The 17,821-nt window shown below is 39.4% G+C and overlaps 1 protein-coding gene across 1 annotated transcript; it reads right to left on the bottom strand.

Annotated features, from left to right (window-relative positions):
• Positions 1-984: 984 nt before the first annotated feature.
• Positions 985-6,320, bottom strand: CUNH15orf61 (chromosome unknown C15orf61 homolog; the record flags this gene model as incomplete). The annotated part of the gene is given in 2 exon segments (XM_004758798.3): positions 985-1,208; positions 5,714-6,320. Coding segments are annotated over 2 exon segments (735 nt in total), but the record flags the coding sequence as incomplete, so codon positions are not given.
• Between the last annotated feature and the right edge of the window lie 11,501 nt (positions 6,321-17,821).

Genomic DNA, 17,821 nt, shown 5'->3' with positions numbered 1-17,821 from the left:
GAGTACCAGCAATATATTAAAATAAAATGATATATAATGTATGTTTGTAATTATGGGAGAGATCATAAATCTTAAACACTCATTGGTTTAGAAATTAAATAGTTCTACTTAGTTCTCCCTAAATTACTCTAAATTTCTAAAATTTACCATTCGTTTGGGTATTTTGTAACTACCCCCAAGGATAAATTTTTTTAAATGACTTTCCTTTCAAAAATGCAATTAGCTTAATAAAATCTTAACACAAAACTGCCATCAGGTCTTTAAAATTTCGGCCCATTTCCCATCGCCAAGAAGTGTATGGATATGTACCATTTCAGCTAATTGCTTTTATAAAGAGACACCAAATTTATTCTTCTGAGTCTTCCTAGATCTTAATTGTTCTTACAGCTTTATCAGCATGCTATTTTAACTCTTAGTAAGTCTTAATTTCATCATCTTGGTACATTTACATTAACCAGAGTCATTATTTTCTAGAAAGTAGTATAGTATTGGATGTTTAGGCAGTAAGAAGTTTCAACATTACATCTAGACCTCTCATCCAAGTAAATGGCACAAAGCCTTTAAGACATACCCACTGAAAATCCTGGCAGCTGAATGGTTTAGATTTCAGATTACAGTTAAAATCCATCAGTTTTGGAATTGCCAATGGTATTACCTCCACATATATCCTAAAATCCTCTACTTCTTTTTCCAGTGTCCTATAAAAGATTTTTTTCTACCTTCCTTCTTTGTGTGGGTGTCTCCATTTTCTCTTCAAAGAATCGATTTGAATTGCTAAGACCTAACTATAAAATATATACATATTATAATCATCATTTATCTGTAATTTAACCCAATTCTAGGAAAAAAATTGGTATATGCCTCATGCATCTGTAGCTCCCACTGGCTAAACCGAGTGTGCAATATGTAACAACATATGAAAAGCTTTGCCTCTTGAGGGCAATGATTCATCTTAAAGAACCCGACACCATAGAAAGAAAAAGGTGTTTGCAAAAGTTTTATTTTAAAGGGTCAAAAATAAACATTGCACATACACACAAGAGAAAATCTATTGATATTTATGTTCTCCAAGGCACACCTTCAATACATGGCACCTTCATCTTCTTTATTTAGAAAATAAACTGTTACTGGTCCATAACTGGTCTGTACAGTCTCTGTGATTCTAGCAAATAACCAGGAGCCAAGTCCATATAATAAGGTTGGAATACCTAGAAAACAAACGAATATGTTATTTATGAACATCAATGCTTATTAATTAATCATGCATCCATGTATTTGTAATGGTATAAATCACAGACAACTCTTCCGCAAAGTCAACAAATTGTAAAGTTATGAAAATATAAAGATAGGAGTACAGACTGATTCTAATTATCTAAGAGCTCAATTTCATCAGTTTGTGGAATAGGGGAGCAACTATGTGAGCCTATAAGATTTTTAAAACTGTAGATAAGGCTGGTTTAAATTTTAATTCAAAGCACTTTAAGCACTAATTCATCACTTCCAAGTAATTATGAAGTGATTCTACATTCTTTTCACAAATAAGCAAACAGAATATTCATTAATTTAGTTGTAGATGCTCCAGATTAGTGGCCTTGAGCTCAAATTACTAGGACGACTTTACCGTGCTTTATATCAAACAGTAACACTGATGGCTAAAGTAATTTTCTATACAACTTAAAAGAAACTGGGTCAAATAGCTGTCTTCAAAACCTGAGGCAAACCCTAATTCTAAGGAAGATTTTTAGTATAACAGTTATGAGAAATATTCCCATGAGTATTTTTACAACTGATTTGAAAACAATCTTGTTTTAACCTATTTGAAATAGGTATACAGTAGACTCCAACAACATGTTTCTTCTTTGGAGTATTTCCATTTGATAAGATTTTGCTGTTACAGTTGAGATCAGTGGCCATTTGTGATGCAGGAAACCAAACATATACTAGCCAGAGATAATGGATTAAGCGTTCATGCATATGATACTATACTGGCCACAGAATAAACTTCCACGGTTCCTATCTTTTTAAAGGTACTTATTTAAAATCAGTGACTATTAACATACTAAAAACATGTATAAAACCACAGGCATATATTGTATGTGCCACACAAATATTAGCTTTATTGTTCTTGTGTAGGAATTGGACAGAAAAATGACAATTTAAAAGGACAGCTGTACATTTGGAAAATCCCTCTTTCTAGTTAATAGGGAAGCCATATGCTCATGACTAATCCTTTTGCTAGATTAAAAAAAATTTTCCTCAAGAATATATTTGCTGTATTTATGCTCATTTTGAGTGTGTAAGTGCATTGGACTACTTTGTGCTTTTTCCCTGAAGCTGCATTCCAACCACTGTGATGCCAGAGAATAATCAGGAGAAGCGTCACTAGCTGGCAATGGGAACAGGCAAAAATGCCCATTCAGCCTGGCCCCTCTATTTTTAGGAATATACTGGGTCACAGCTTGTCACTATCCTAGGGTTCCCTGGAACTCTCATGAAATCTTTGACAGTATATTGCCTTCTTTGCCTTGGTAACACCCAAAAGAATCTCTAAAGGCTTTAAGGCAATGCCACCAAAAAACCCACAAAAACTAGCATCATAAACCAACTTACCAAAAAGATAAAAAAGGTAAAGGGAGTATGGGTAGGGAAGTGGACAAGAAAACAGGCAGAAGTGAATGAAGATTAAGTTGAAATAAAAAATAAATTTAAAATACAGTATCATGGGGCGCCTGGGTGGCTCAGTGGATTAAAGCCTCTGCCTTCGGCTCAGGTCATGATCCCAGGGTCCTGGGATCGAGCCCTGCATCAGGCTCTCTGCTCAGTGGGGAGCCTGCTTCCTCCTCTCTCTGTGCCTGCCTCTCTGCCTACTTGTGATCTGTCAAATATATAAATAAAATCTTAAAAAAAAAAATACAGTATCACAATGTGAAACCTGAAAACCAATGGAGGAAGAACTGAGTTCTAGAAACAATTATTAATTTCTAAATATACTGACAGTAAAATATATAAAATATGCCTTTTAAACCAATGCTAATGATATAAATTTAAGGAATGGCTGGTAAAACTGAAATCTTGTTTTACAGTGCTTATCAGTTTTCAGTTAAAATACTGACATGTTTTAAAAACCACATAAATCAATGGTCAGTATTTTTTCAGCTAAAATGGAGAACTCACCAAAGATTACTAGCTTATAATAACTACATTATCTCTTATTAAGAAACAGCTAGGAACCACTATCACTGATGCTGTTTTATAGGGGATGGGGTTGTGATACAGGAGTCAGAAATTCTGTATTTTTTTTTCCTGCAGTCTACTTAATGCAGTCAGGCTAAAATGAGAAGATTTGCCACTTATATAATTTAAACATTAAAAAAATAATTTTCTTTATGTATAGCACATATGCTATGAAGTCTATAAAATTCTATGAGAAATTAAATTTTTCCCAGACTGAAACATAACATCAAAATGAACATGAAAGTCAGTTCTTTGCATAATAATTCATTCTGAGTCAGCTGAACAGTAGGTAAACCACTGTCAAATTAAGCACTTAAAAAAAATTAGAACTTCTTAGCAAGCCTCCGATTACCCATTCATTCCAATGGTAAGTTGCTTTTCTTAAATCTCAATCTACTTCCCAGCAGGATACCCAGACTGATAAACCATCAGTAAAATGTCAGCTTTCACTGATGGGAAGGCAGAGAAGAAAGGAACAAATGGTAAAAGAGAAATCTTTATTATTTACAAAATGGAAAAATGGATTACTCAGATAATTATTAATTTAGAAGAGAATAAGAGGAATAAAATCCTAAGTATTTTTATTAATAGAATAGGAACTAGATGATCCAGAGGGGCAACTGTACATCACAGAATAGGAAAGAATCTATTATCTAATTCCCTACCTTAAGACAAAAGTACAAAATAAACATTACCAAATTGGTAAATACACTAATGTTTAAAAAGTCCAGGAAAAAAATTCCCTTTGATAAAGGGAATAAAAGCCAATTTGTATTAAAGCATGCATGAGCAGAAACTTTTCCTTTTTGTTTAACTTAAAACTCTTATTCCCATGTAGGCAGTATTTTTAGAATTTCCAAAAGACAACTGAATCAGTCTTCAGGGTTCTCTTTCACATAAAGAAACTATAACTGTTGTTTCTTTCCTCAAAGTGTTTCACTTCTTTGTGTGAGAATGTTCTGGGTATTCTAATTTTCTCTGGATTTTTCTTAAAAAAGAAGCCGCTAATTATTAAGGTGTTATTAAAAGTGTTAAGTTTTAAATAAAAACTTTCTTTAAAAGGCATTTGGCTATTATCCTCCAACTATACTCTTCTGTTAACCTGTTACTCTTTACATTTGGGATGAATGACTGCTTCTGATTCTGAAAACAGTAAAAGTTCTTCCTGAATCAATTTATCACTCTAGTCTTTCCAAATAGTTTTGAATCACACCTTCCAAATGAACTTACCCTTCAGCTTCAAACCAACCTCAAAATTAGTGAGCATGTTCTATGTAGTCCATCAGCCAAATATACAAAATTTCAAAGAATTATGCATTGCTAAATAATCTCCTCCTTGGTGGACTGAACTAGGGGCAGTCCCAGTAGATCAATGGCTCAAGAATCCCATGACTGACATATGGGAATTATTATAAGCAAAAATACATAAATACCATATTTAAATTTAATGATCCATCAGATTATATAATACCAGTGCATGTACACAGGGGTTTAGCTTTAACTCTGGTTTTAAAAAACCAATTGGGTAACAGGGTTCAGCTCCCACATCTAGATTTCGAATTACTAAAATCTGGATCAAAGTGATATTACCTATTAATAGGCTCAAAACATTTTGAGGCCTCTCGATAAAGATACAAACGATATACCTATGTCAATGTTCATGCCTCTTCCATCATTAGCCAAAAGAAAAGAAGCAACCAACAAGAATAAATACACTCGGAATTAGAATATTACCATGAAAACACAGAAATATTAAAGAGGCAGAAGGCTTTGGTACCTTTTAGGCCTAGGACTTTAGGAAGCTGATACGACTGTTGAAAACCTTTAGTGCTTTTAGTAAAATGTACTTGCTGGGATTTCATATAAAGAAAACAATGAAACTCAGAAAGTAGTTGCAGTTTTCATAATAATGAATGCACCCAAGAAAATGATGGTCATGGGAACGAATCCTGCCATGCTGTAAGATTTCTTAACTTCAGAGCCACTCTCCAGTGGGGTCGTTTCTTTACACCCTCATTCTTACTCCCCAATGTTGGGGTTTTCCCAGTCAAGAGCTGCCGTAGGTGAGGATGGAAAGAATGCCCCCTCCCTAAGGGTGACGCCTTGTGGTCCCTCGATACAGGTCTGGTATAAAAGCCCTACTTTCCAGGGAACGACTCAGTAGCAACTGCTCAGCCGCGACAAGCACCTAAGCGAGGGGTTAGGGATGGGGAGGTGGGAGGCAGAGACCCAAATACCAGTGCCAAGGCCAGAGTGGATGGGACGCGGAGGCAGGGTCTGGGAAACCCAACAGCTCCGGGAGAAACGTGGTGAGCCCGTGCGCCCGGGCGAGCCTGCGCGGGGCCCAGGAAGGGCTCCGGCATTGCTGTGGCCTAACCTAGGGCCGGGGTCTCGGCCTCCGAGCGACGTTTGTCAGCGTGCTTTGCAAACAGTGATCCCATTGTCAGCGGGGCGTCCTTCACCGGCCCAGGCCACTCACCCAGGTTGACGACCTTGAGCGCCGTGAAGAACCGATCCTGCCCGGCCAGGTCCTGCCAGGGGGCCTTGGAGCAGTGGTATTTGATGAAGGGGAAGCAGCCGGTACGCAGGACGTGGTAGTTGGCGCCCTGCACGGGCCAGTTGAAGTGCGAGAGGCCGAACTGGTCGTTGCGGACCGCGCTGTAGGGCACGCAGAAGGAGGTCCAGTGCGGCAGGCGCCGCTGCAGCAGGTGCCGCGTCAGCACCTCCGAGGCGCGGGGCTTCGGGCGGGAGGCGGCGCCCGAGGCCCAGGGCCGGCACAGCAGCAGCCGGAGCGCGGCCTCGTGGGCCCTCCGCAGGGGCTCCATGGCCGGCCTCGCTCGCGTCCCCGCCCCTCGGCGACCGTGGGGCGCGCGCCGCTGGGGGCGGGGCCGCCGGCGCGCGCGCGCGCCCGCACCCCGGGGCGAGCGGCGGGGACGCCCAGGGGGCGCCGCGCGAGTGCGCGAGAGCCCCCGGGGCGCAGTGGCGCGTGCGCACGGAGGTCTCAAGGTCTCCCGCTGCGGGGCGGGGAGGGGGGAAACCTGAGGGGAGGGCAGAGTGACGGGCCGCGGGGGTGAGGGTCAGTGAAGCAGAGGAGGTAATTAAATCGTCAGTGTGACCTCATGTAGGCGTTACTAACTTTGGGTCGCCGCGGGGTGGGGGTGGGGGGTTGGTGAGGGAGGGCGGGGATTGGGGAGCTTAATCAGTAGGGGTCTGAGGAAAATTAAGGCTTAAAACAAGTAACCCCAGTAGTGAGTAGCAGAACTGACACCCAGAGGTCTCTTCCAGGCCTTGGGCTCAAGTGGGATCCTCACATGGCTTTTGCTCAGGAGACACTTGAGAAGGTGTCTTTGGGGAAGCAAGTTAAAAGCCAAGTCCCCAGATTTGCACTGGCTGGTGAAGTGGGGAAGCACTTTCATGTTTAGATGTTCTCTGTCATGTTCACTGTTTAGGGTAAGCCCCCAGATAGCTCAAAGTAACAAGGTTTATAAATTTTAAAAACAAAATAAAATAAAAGTTTTTTTAAAAATGACCCACATCTCTCTGCGCATTGCCTAGATACGCACCTCTACCTCCCTTCCTAAGCTTGTCAATGTTAGACCAGTCTTTTAGTTATATACCTTTATGATCCTCTGCTACCCATTATCAATCTATGATTTAGGAAAACCTTTTCTCAAACTTCATAGCCCCACCCGAGGTAATATTTTATATACACCTGCTTTATAAAGAAGCATTTCTTCCTATTTACCCTCCACTCATTTTGTTTGGAGAAATCGTACATAAATAAGATGACGTGTCTGGAAAGCATTACATGTAAAAGATAATTATGTGGAAGCACCACATAATAACTTATTATTGTTGAAACTCAAGGGAGGGATGTAGGACAGTGTGGCTAGTTTTTACATTTTACAGTTTTTTTTTTTTTAAAGATTTTTATTTATTTATTTATTTGACAGACAGATCACAAGTAAGCAGAGGCAGGCAGAGAGAGAGGAGGAAGCAGGCTCCCTGCTGAGCAGAGAGCCCAATGCGGGGCTCCATCCCAGGATCCATCCCAGGACCGTGGGATCATGACCTGAGCCCAAGGCAGAGGCTTTAACCCACTGAGCCACCCAGGGACCCCTACATTTTACAGTTTTTAATGACTCATTCAACAAATGTTAAGTACCTGTTACCGTGTGCCAAATTTTGAAGGGACTTGTAGTCTGGCAGATAATTTGAACTTCACCTTATAGGATTCCCTATTGGATAAAAGTTTTAAAAAAGATTTTAGATGGAGGAATGACGTGGTTAGTCTTGCAACAGAAATGGGTGAAGGAAGGCTAAGATAGGAGTCAGGGAGGGGATTCAATACTGTGATTTTCAAATTAAATTTTAAAAAGTATTGGAGTCTTTTTCAAGCAAAATCTGTCACAGAACCCCAACATATAAAGTAGATGAAAACTTGCATTTTTCTAGGAAGCATTTGTAAGTTCAGAATTTTAATATTAACTGTATAGGTAATTTTTTTTTAAGAGGCTGGTTTGTTGTTTTGTTTTTAGCAGACAAGGAATTTATCAAAAGGAAATTGGGTAGCTAAATTAATAAATAGCAAGTCAGCAGACCAACAGAAACGAGTCTGGTTATGGTGCCATGATGGCCCCACTGCCACTAAAGTCCTGGCTCTGCTCTTTTTTTTTTTTTTTAATTAAGATTTTATTTATTTATTTGTCAGAGAGAGAGAGAGAGAGAATGAACAAGCAGGGGAGGAGCAGGCAGAGGGAGAAGCAGGCTCTCTGCTGAGTGAGGAGCCTGATGCTGGACTCAGTCCCAAGACCCTGGAATCCTGACCTGAGCCAAAGGCAGACATTCAGCTGACTGAGCCACCCAGGCACACTTGACTCTGCTCTTATATGCTGGAAGACTTTCAGAGTTGGGGGTTATGGACAGCAGTTGCAGTTAGGACAACTACAAACAGCCTTGGGGCAGTTTCTTGTTCTTTTTGGTTGTACACTATCAAGAATATCCTGATCCATCCAGAAAAGTAGATACAAATTACAGTGGTCTTAAAATGACTCATCTTGAAATCTTGGACATGTGCTTCAATTACAAAGATAGCAGGAGGAGTTTAATTCTGAGATCTACACTGAGATGATTTAACCTCAAATTAACAGGTGGGCAGTTTGCAGTGTGTTAAATTTTGGCATTATATCCCTTGGCAGTATGAAAGCCTATTTAAAACAGTGAAATTTGAATCAAACATCTGTGGAACCTGAATTATGTCTGAGAAGCTCTAGGTTCTGTGGCACCTACAAGGTAAAAACCCCTAATAGAGACAAACACAAATTTAAATTAGGTTTTACTGCATTCTCCCATGAAGGCTTGGCAAAAGGGTTAGGGAACTGAAGTGTTTCTACTGGTAGGTGCCCTCTTGGAAAAAACTCATCAGAGGTGAGGCTCTCCTTATTTCAAGGCTCCATGGTTCTCTCCCTCTATCGTCTATTCTTTTTTTTTTTTTTTTAAGATTTTATTTATTTATTTGACAGACAAGAGATCTCAAGTAGGCAAAGAGGCAGGAAGAAACAGGCTCCCTGCAGAGCAGAGAGCCTGACATGGGGCTCGATCCCAGGATCCCGAAATCATGACCTGAGCCGAAGGTAGAGGCTTAACCTGCTGAGCCGCCCAGGTTCCCCTCTATCTTCTATTCTAAGGTAGGAAATTACTTCAAAAAAAGTGGATAGATAGTGGATCACACTCAGGTATTCAAGAGTGTTTGAATGAAATAATTTCTTAACCTAAAACTACAGAGCTGGAAAACATGACTTCTAGCTATTTCTTCTGACTTTAAGATTTTACAGTGCCACTTCCATAACTGAAGTAAGATAATTTCTCAAAAAACCTGCAACTCAGATCAGTTCTAATTCTTGATGGCCATGAAACAATGGGGCTTAAAAATTGGCATTCAAAAGCATAAGTCAATGTTTTAAAAACATTGTGTCCAATAAATAAGAACGCAAAGTTTTACACAAAACATAGAGAAATGGCATACCCCTTTAGAAGGAACCTGTTAAAAATAACTATAACGAGTGATGCTGTATACAGCATTTAGTTTGTGTATGGATATGAAGCTACTCCTAGAAAGAAGAGACTTCACCCTGTTGCTTTTGTTTTAAAGGTACCTAGGATGCTATGTGTTCAGAGCATGCAAAAAATGAGTCTTCTTGGGCACCTAGGTGACTCAATCAGTTAAGCATCTGCCTTCTGCCCAGGTCATAGTGTCAGGGTCCTGGGATGGATCCCAGGCTCAACGGGGAGTCTGCTTGTCTCCCTCTCTCCGCCCCTCCCTGCCATCCCTGTTCCTGTTCTTTCTCTCATAAATAAATATATAAAATCTTTCTTTAAAAAATGAGTTCTTCAAAATTGATAAATTGGAATATATTAAAATTAAGAATTTCTGTTCATTAAAAGGCACTATTAAGAGAATCAAGAAATAATCCATAGTGTGGGAGAAGTATTTGCAATACCTTTCTCTGGCAAAGCATTTGGCATCTAGAATAAATCATTAAAAAAAGACAATCCATGGGGCGCCTGGGTAGCTCAGTGGGTTAAAGCCTCTGCCTTCAGCTAGAGTCATGATCCCAGGGTCCTGGGATCGAGCCCCACATCAGTCTCTCTGCTCAGCAGGGAGCCTGCTTCCTTTCCTCTCTCTCTCTCTGCCTGCCTCTCTGCCTACTTGTGATCTCTGCCTGTCAAATAAATAAATAAGTAAAATCTTAAAAAAAAAAAAAAAGACAATCCAATAGAAAGGTGAACAAAATATTTGAATGTGACTCTTCACAAAGGAGACTATCCAGATGTCCAATAAACATGGGAAAAATTGTTTAATTTGAATAATCATCCGAAAATGGAAATTGAAACTACAATGCAGTACCATTACACCCCCACCAAAGTAGCGGAAGCAGGAAAGATGGAAAGTTCTTAATGTTGGTGTGGATATGCAGCAATTATGAGACTGACACGCTACCTACTGCGCTAATGAGGCACCTGATATGCAGCAATTAGAACTTGTATATACTGCTGGCAACTGATTTCAATTTTTGGCAGTATATATTTACCCACATATGTAATATCATATGTGATGTTATGAACAGCCATGTCACTCTTGGATATATATTTGTATTAGTAAGGTTGCCATAACAAAAATATCACAGACTGGCTGCCTAAGCAACAGAAATTTTGTTATTCACAGTTCTGGAGACTGGGAAGTCTAAGATCAGGGTGCTGGCTGATTAGGTTCTTCTTGGCGAGAGTTCTCTTATTGCTCTTGTTCTCTTATAGCTCCCTTCTTTGTATATCTTCCCATGGCAGACAGAGCTAATTCTAGTGTCTGTCTTCTGATAAGATCATCAGCCCTATCAGATTTAGGGTCCCACTCTTATGACCTCATTTAACTTTTTATCACTTCCTCAGAGACCCTATCTCCAACGACTGTCACATTGGATATTAGGGCTTCAACATGTGACTATTGAGGGGATACAAACTTTCCGTCCATAACAATGGCTCGCAGAATGGTGTGCACATATTCTTCAAACGACATGTAGTAGAATACTCATAGCACTATTTGTGATATTTGTGATATTCAACCTGGGAATTACATGCCTGTCAATAATAGAGTAGATGGGCGCCTGGGTGGCTCAGTGGGTTAAGCCGCTGCCTTCGGCTCAGGTCATGATCTCAGAGTTCTGGGATCGTGTCCCGCATCGGGCTCTCTGCTCCCCAGAGAGCCTGCTTCCCTCTCTCTCTCTCTGCCTGCCTCTCCATCTACTTGTGATTTCTCTCTGTCAAATAAATAAATAAAATCTTTAAAAAATAATAATAATAGAGTAGATGGACAAATTGTGGTATTTGCTTGTTGGACTACTGTATAACAATGAGAAGGAATGAACCATAATCGCACACAGCATACATGAATCTCATGAGCATAAGGCAGAGTGAAAGAAGTCGGACCCTTATACTTATAAAATGATTTCATTTCCATGAGTTATAAAAACTGGCTAAAATTCATCTTTGCCGTTAGAAGGCAGGATATGATCACCCTTACGAGGGGAACCAGGGACTAGGAATATGAGGGGACATTTTGGGGATTGGGATTATTCTCTTTTATTCATATATTTCTATAGTTCTTTTTCTTAAAACTTGTTTTTAAAAAGATTTTATTTATTTGAAAGAGAGAGAGGCATGTGCATGAGCAGAGGGGAGAGGCAGAGGGAAAAGCAGACTCCTGGTTGCTTAGGGATCCACACCTCAGACTCAGTCCCAGAACCCTAGGATCATGATCTGAGCCAAAGGCAGTCACTCAACCTACTGAGCCACCCAGTTACCTCAAGACTTTTTTTCTTAGAGTAATTTTAGGCTCACAGAAAAATTAAGAGGAAGGTAAAGAGATTTCTCATATATCCTCTGCCCCACACATGCGTAGCCTTCCCCATTATCAACATCCCCACCAGAGTGATAGCATTTGTTACAATGGATGAACCTGTGATTGATCTGGTTTCTAGTTAAATGGGTGTAGTCAATTTGTTTAAAAAAAAAAAAAAAGCTTCTTTTAAGTAGGTTCCACGCTCAGCCTGGAGCCTAATACAGGGCTTGAACTCATGACACTGTGATCAAGACCTGAGCTGAGATCAAGATTCAGATGCTTAACCAACTAAGCCACCCAGGTGCCCTGAAAATTCTTCTAACTGAACGTGTATGGTATGTGTATTTTCCTTTATGTATATTATACTTCAGTTAAAAGCTTGAAAAAGAGAATGAGTTCTGCATGTAATATTACATATTAACACATCCCATTACTAGTGTTTATTAAGAAACATATAAAGAGGGGGCGCCTGGGTGGCTCAATGGGTTAAGCCGCTGCATTTGGCTCAGGTCATGATCCCAGGGTTCTGGGATCGAGCCCTGCATCGGGCTCTCTGCTCAGCAGGGAGCCTGCTTCTCCCTCTCTCTGCCTGCCTCTCTGCCTACTTGTGATCTCTGTCTATCAAAAAAAAGAAAGAAAAAAGAAAAGAAAAGAAAGAAACATATAGAGAGAACATGGCATGACCCAATTGTGACCTCGTACTTGTATTTATTCTCACATTGTTTTCACAACCTTGTTGTGAGATTATGATTTACTCACATATTTCTAATGGTGTGATTTAAAAGAAAACAGGGCAGGCATGTAGATTTTAATTCACTGCTGTTCTCAGAGGGAGAATTATAGGCAAGACAGTGGGTGCATATGTTAGCCAGTTAGTAAAAGATAAAGGAATAACGAAAAAGGGATATAAATGTTTACATATACGATTTCATCGACAGATTCCACTTCGAGACTTAAAGGCTTTTGGTTCAAGGAAAGAAGGTCTATGGAGATGCTGCTGCCCTGATTTATATTCCAGTGTGCTTTGGAACTTAAAACCTGATACCCCAAAGAATCACCAACCAGGCTCTTCTAGGAACCCAAATCTGCTTAATGGCTCAGTGCCTTCTAAGCCAAGCTCAGCACCAGAGGAGGTGGCTTGAGTTACCCCTACTGCTGGATGAATGTTCATTAATTCTCCCCACTCCCATTAGTGGTGAACTTTGCTTGCTGCTCCATTCCTTTATCCTTGTCTCTGCCCTGGCAAGGACAGTATACACTGGCTTTATGCAAAATTATCCTCATGGAAGTACTGAGTTATGGCCAAAGTCATTAGGATAGGAAAGAACTGCTGTATTCTTACTTAGATCTTGAGTCCTGTGGAAGTGATTGATGTTCTGAAAGCCTCCAAGGAGTTGGCTGGCCCCTGGGGCTGCTGTTACAAAGAGTGGCAAGAAGCATTACTCCAGTAAAACATGTGACTGTGAACATAGGGCATACAGAGATCTCATCTAAACCGCATGTTGTATCTTAACTACTCTCACGCTCTCCCCCGCCACTGGAACGTAAAATTCCTAAGGCCAGGGACTTATGCCTGTTTTGTTAACCTTTGCGATTCTAGCACCTAGGACAGTACTTGCAATAGGATAGGTACTCAAGTTCTTGAAAAAAATGAAAAAAAAAAAAGTAGGCAAAGTGAATACAATTAGTGTGTTTGAGGAATGTTAGAGAAAATAAATTGTAATATGTAAGGTAGGTGGTTTTTTTTTTTTTTTAAGATTTTATCTATTTATTTCACAGAGAGAGAGAGATCACAAGTAGGCAGAGAGGCAGGCAGAGGTGGGGGGGAGGCAAGCTCCCTGCTGAGCAGAGAGCCTGATGCAGGGCTCCATCCCAGAACCCTGAGATCATGACCTGAGCCAAAGACAGAGGCTTTAACCCACTGAGCCACCCAGGCACCTAATGTAGGTGGTTTTAATCACAATTTTAATTTTGGTAGTTAGAGAAGTCAGACTATAGAATAGGTAAGAAACTTACCCCTCAAGATCATATATTAGAATCGATAATCAAAATTCTGACCTTCCAACTTTCTGTAAGCTTTTCATTAGGAAACATTTCTATTTCCTTCTTCTGTTATGGATGCTATAATCCAGTGGCACAGAGACACATTTATGACTTTTTAAACCAGATAGCAATTTATGCTAATAGATACACAATCTATTTTATGGGCATGTTTCCAATATTACAAATCCTATCTAGTCGTTTGAAAACATGGCCACCTAAATTTACTTTGTCATATGGGCCATAGTTATGGGCCCAGCCTTGTAAAGTGAGCTTTCTTTTACTAACAGATACGTGTGTGAAAAGCATATGACATTTTTGTAGCACAAATCATATTTTTATACTGAATCCCAAGGATGTTTTGGCTTTATTGCTGATCTTCATTCGACAGTGGCTTTTAGCCCTTTAGCTGTAAGTCTTTATGCCCCCTCCCCAGTCTCACTGTCAAGTAGTTAATGATCTATAAACAAATACGGAGATGCCCTAAGGGGGCTCTCCATTTAAAGGGGCCTTGAATCATTCAATAATAGAAATACAGTAGTCCACCCACTGATTTATGATTCGTCAGTTTAGATTTCTGAAGTGATGTTCCACTGGTATTGCAGATGGGACACGTTTTTACTTTTCTGTACAACTAATATTAAATTCTAACCCAATTATTCCTTTCAGGAGAAAACTCCCCAAAATGTTAATTTACATTTGTAGTTTCCATTGTATGAAATACTTTTTATTTGTGTGTACCTAGGTGTGTACATTTCACTTCAGTGAGCTAAGTAATCCTAGCGTAACAGTATCTGGCAGTTCTTGAGTGTTTCTTCCTGCCGGGCAGTTTCCCCCTATTTTCTCGTTTAAACAATACTCCAAAGCAGGGCTTCATTTACCTCCATTTCAAGCCAAGGAATCTGAATATCAGAAGTTAGAGAAGTTAAAATAGTTACCTGCAGTCACAGAGTAGACAGTTGATACAGCTGAGATTTGAACCTTCGTGGACTGTATGCAAAACCTCATGCTTTGAACATAGTCTCAGAGAGTCCGGTGATGCCAGCCTCCACTGTAAATGTTGCTGACACAAGTCAACCTCCCTTAGATGTTGTGTTATCTGGAAATAGCCTTGTATCAAAATATGGCCCTTCTAGCCAAGAAGTCTATCTGTTTCAAAGGAAATTGGGGGGCCTACATGATGACTCCAAAAAAAAAAAAAAAAGATTTTCAAAATTAGATCACATAAAATTTGTTGTAAAAGAACTATTTCTATGTATATTGAAAGTATTCCAAAATATCTTGAAAATTTAAAACATGCTAAGACGTTTGGGCTTCATCAACAATTATCCCAACTCTAAGCCAGTTAACAAGCTCTGAATGTTGGATTTTATTTGGGAACCATGAGTGAAGCATATATGGAAATGTGTTGGACTGTTTTTTTACAGCTTCTTGGTAAGTCTAAAATTTTATTCAAATTAGAAAGTTTCATTTTAAAATCTTCGCATCTGGCCATAACTTGGATGGGTGTGAGTAGTACCACCACTGTGGATAATAGACACATTTAGTCCAAGCCAGCATTTCAGTGAACCACAACTTGTGGTTCAGCTTTTTTTTTTTTAATTCCTTGTTGCTATTTCTAATAAAGCAAGATGTTAAAGCTAACTACATGCTCTATTAATTATATGAAGGTGAACTTGAGTCATATTTGTTACTGAAGATGATTAATAATTACCAGCTCTGCACACGTTTCTGGTGCATTTCAGTAAATAAACAGGGTACATTGTTGGGTAGTAATTGATTAATTAGCACATTCATCCTACACAGCTCAATGGTCTAAGGATGCTGAGTTTGAGATATTGCTCATAATTATTACAAGAAACAAATCTGTTCCATTTTCAGTTTATTCTTCTGTATGCTAAGATTTTTTTTTTCTAAATTGAATGTTTAATGGTTCAAAACCTTATAGGTTTTATTCAGATAAATCAACTCATGAAAAATTGCTAGTCATAATCTCCAGAATCTTGTTTTTGTGTGAACTAGGGTGAAAACTTTTACAAGGCTAATGTTAACATTAGATCTTGCTGTTAAACTGGATCAAATACTGTAAATATAGGGCACTTCCCCACCACGCAGGAAATGCTCATTGAGCACCTATGCGCAACAGGGGCACTGGAATCTCATTTGCTTCCCAACCACATCAAATAAGCTCAGGACTGCAAGTGTCATCAGGTTGGCTCTTCGCAGCACCAAGCAAATATAGTTTATAGAAGTATAACAGCATGTATTGTTTGCTGATTTGACTGCAGTGATTTAGGATTTCTTCCCCCCTAATTTATTGAGCCAGCATGTAGTTTAGAGAGCTTTGAATGGGGAGTCAGGAGTCCTGGGTTCTACTTTATCTGTATTCTTTCTTGGAGAAGCTGTGTGATTCTGGGCACATCACTGCTCCCTTCTCTAGGCGTGGATCACTCACCTGTAAAATGACAGTGTCAACCAGGGACGATGAGCTCCGTGAGGAGCTGAAGCTACAGAGACAGAGCTAGGTTTGAGTCTGGACTCCCTGCTACTGGTTTCATTATTTTAGGGAAATTATTTATTTAACCTCTTTGAGTTTCTGCTCTGTTTACTTTGAGTTTTTTGTGAGGATCAAATGAGATATGAAAATAGTTTATAAATTATAAAGTACTTATGAATTTAAGGTATTGTTAATATTATTAATAACTATCTTACCTCAGTGACCTTAACATGTATTTGAAGGATACATCAGAGTGCCCAGGTACTGATCTAACAATAGGGGATTATTGAGATTTTTTTTTTTAGAGATTTTATTTATTTATTTGACAGACAGAGATCACAAGTAGGCAGAGAGGCAGGCAGAGAGAGAGGAGGAGGCAGGCCCCCTGCTGAGCAGAGAGCCTGACATGGAGTTCCATCCCAGGACCCTGGGATCATGACCTGAGCCAGAGGCAGAGGCTTTAACCCACTGAGCCACCCAGGAACCCCATATTGAGATCCTTTATGCCATTATTAAAATCACATTGGATAAGAATTTTTTTTTTTTTTGGATAAGAATTTCTGATATGTCTTCATAATTTATTGCTAAGTGAAAAACAGTCTGCAAAACAGTATATCTGGTATAATCCTATTAAAAATTATACGTACAAAGATAAAAGATTCTATATAATAGGAACTCAATATATATTTGATAAACAAATACAATATATGTATTAATTGAGCATCTCTTATTTATGGTAGGTTTAGTGTCCTAGGAGTGGGGCTCTATCTTTACACATACAATCCGTTTGGTGAGACAGATAATAAAAGATAAACAAACCTATGGTTAAGTGCTCTAAAGAAAAATAAAGCAGAGTAAGAGGATAGAGAGTAAGGATGGGTGCTACATTAGGGAGGGTCCCCCTGATTTAGTGACAGTCAAGCAGAGACTGAATACAGTGAGTAAGGGAACCAGGCAGACTACTGGGAGAAGAGTGTGCCAGGCAGAAGGCATGGCAAATCCAGAAGCCCTAGGTAGGAATAATAGTAGGTTCGCCCCTGGATTTAACAGTAGTTCTCTCTGGGTGGTGAAATAATTGTTGATTTTTTAAAAAAGATTTTATTTTTAAGTTATCTCTACACTCAACGTGGGGTTGAAACTCAAGACCCCAAGATCTGATGTGTACTCTACCGACTGAGCTAGCCGGGCACACCCCAACATTTTAAAAAGTTGATTTTTAAATTTCTTCCCTGCACATTCCTGTTTTTAAAAAGTTTTTGTTTTTTTTTTAAATTATTTGCTTAAGAAATATGTGATCATATTTATTTTTTTATAATGAGCATATGTTTCTGTAATGAGAAAAATTTAAAAACTCTAAGGTATACTGAAAGACAAAGTCATCTTAAGAAAAAGGTTCATAAGTAGTTTTTAAACCTTACATCATCTATAATTTTTTGTACCAATTCTTAGTACCAAGAATCTAAGTTGCTAGTGAGAATAAAGGAAGGAGAGAGATTTCTGCTCTGGCAATGAACTTTAAAGACTTATTTTAGCCATAACGATCACTGTGGGCTTCGTAAAGGGATAGATAATCATTGTACTCTCAGCTTCTTGTTCTAACCCTTCTATGTGGATGGCAGAACACTTCCTGGGAAGCCTGACTTAACCACTTATAA

Source organism: Mustela putorius, unplaced genomic scaffold (genome assembly GCF_011764305.1).
Source record: "Mustela putorius furo isolate JIRA1106 unplaced genomic scaffold, ASM1176430v1.1 tig00003896_pilon_pilon_pilon, whole genome shotgun sequence".
NCBI lineage: Eukaryota > Metazoa > Chordata > Mammalia > Carnivora > Mustelidae > Mustela > Mustela putorius.
This window is presented reverse-complemented; position numbering and strand designations above follow the sequence as displayed.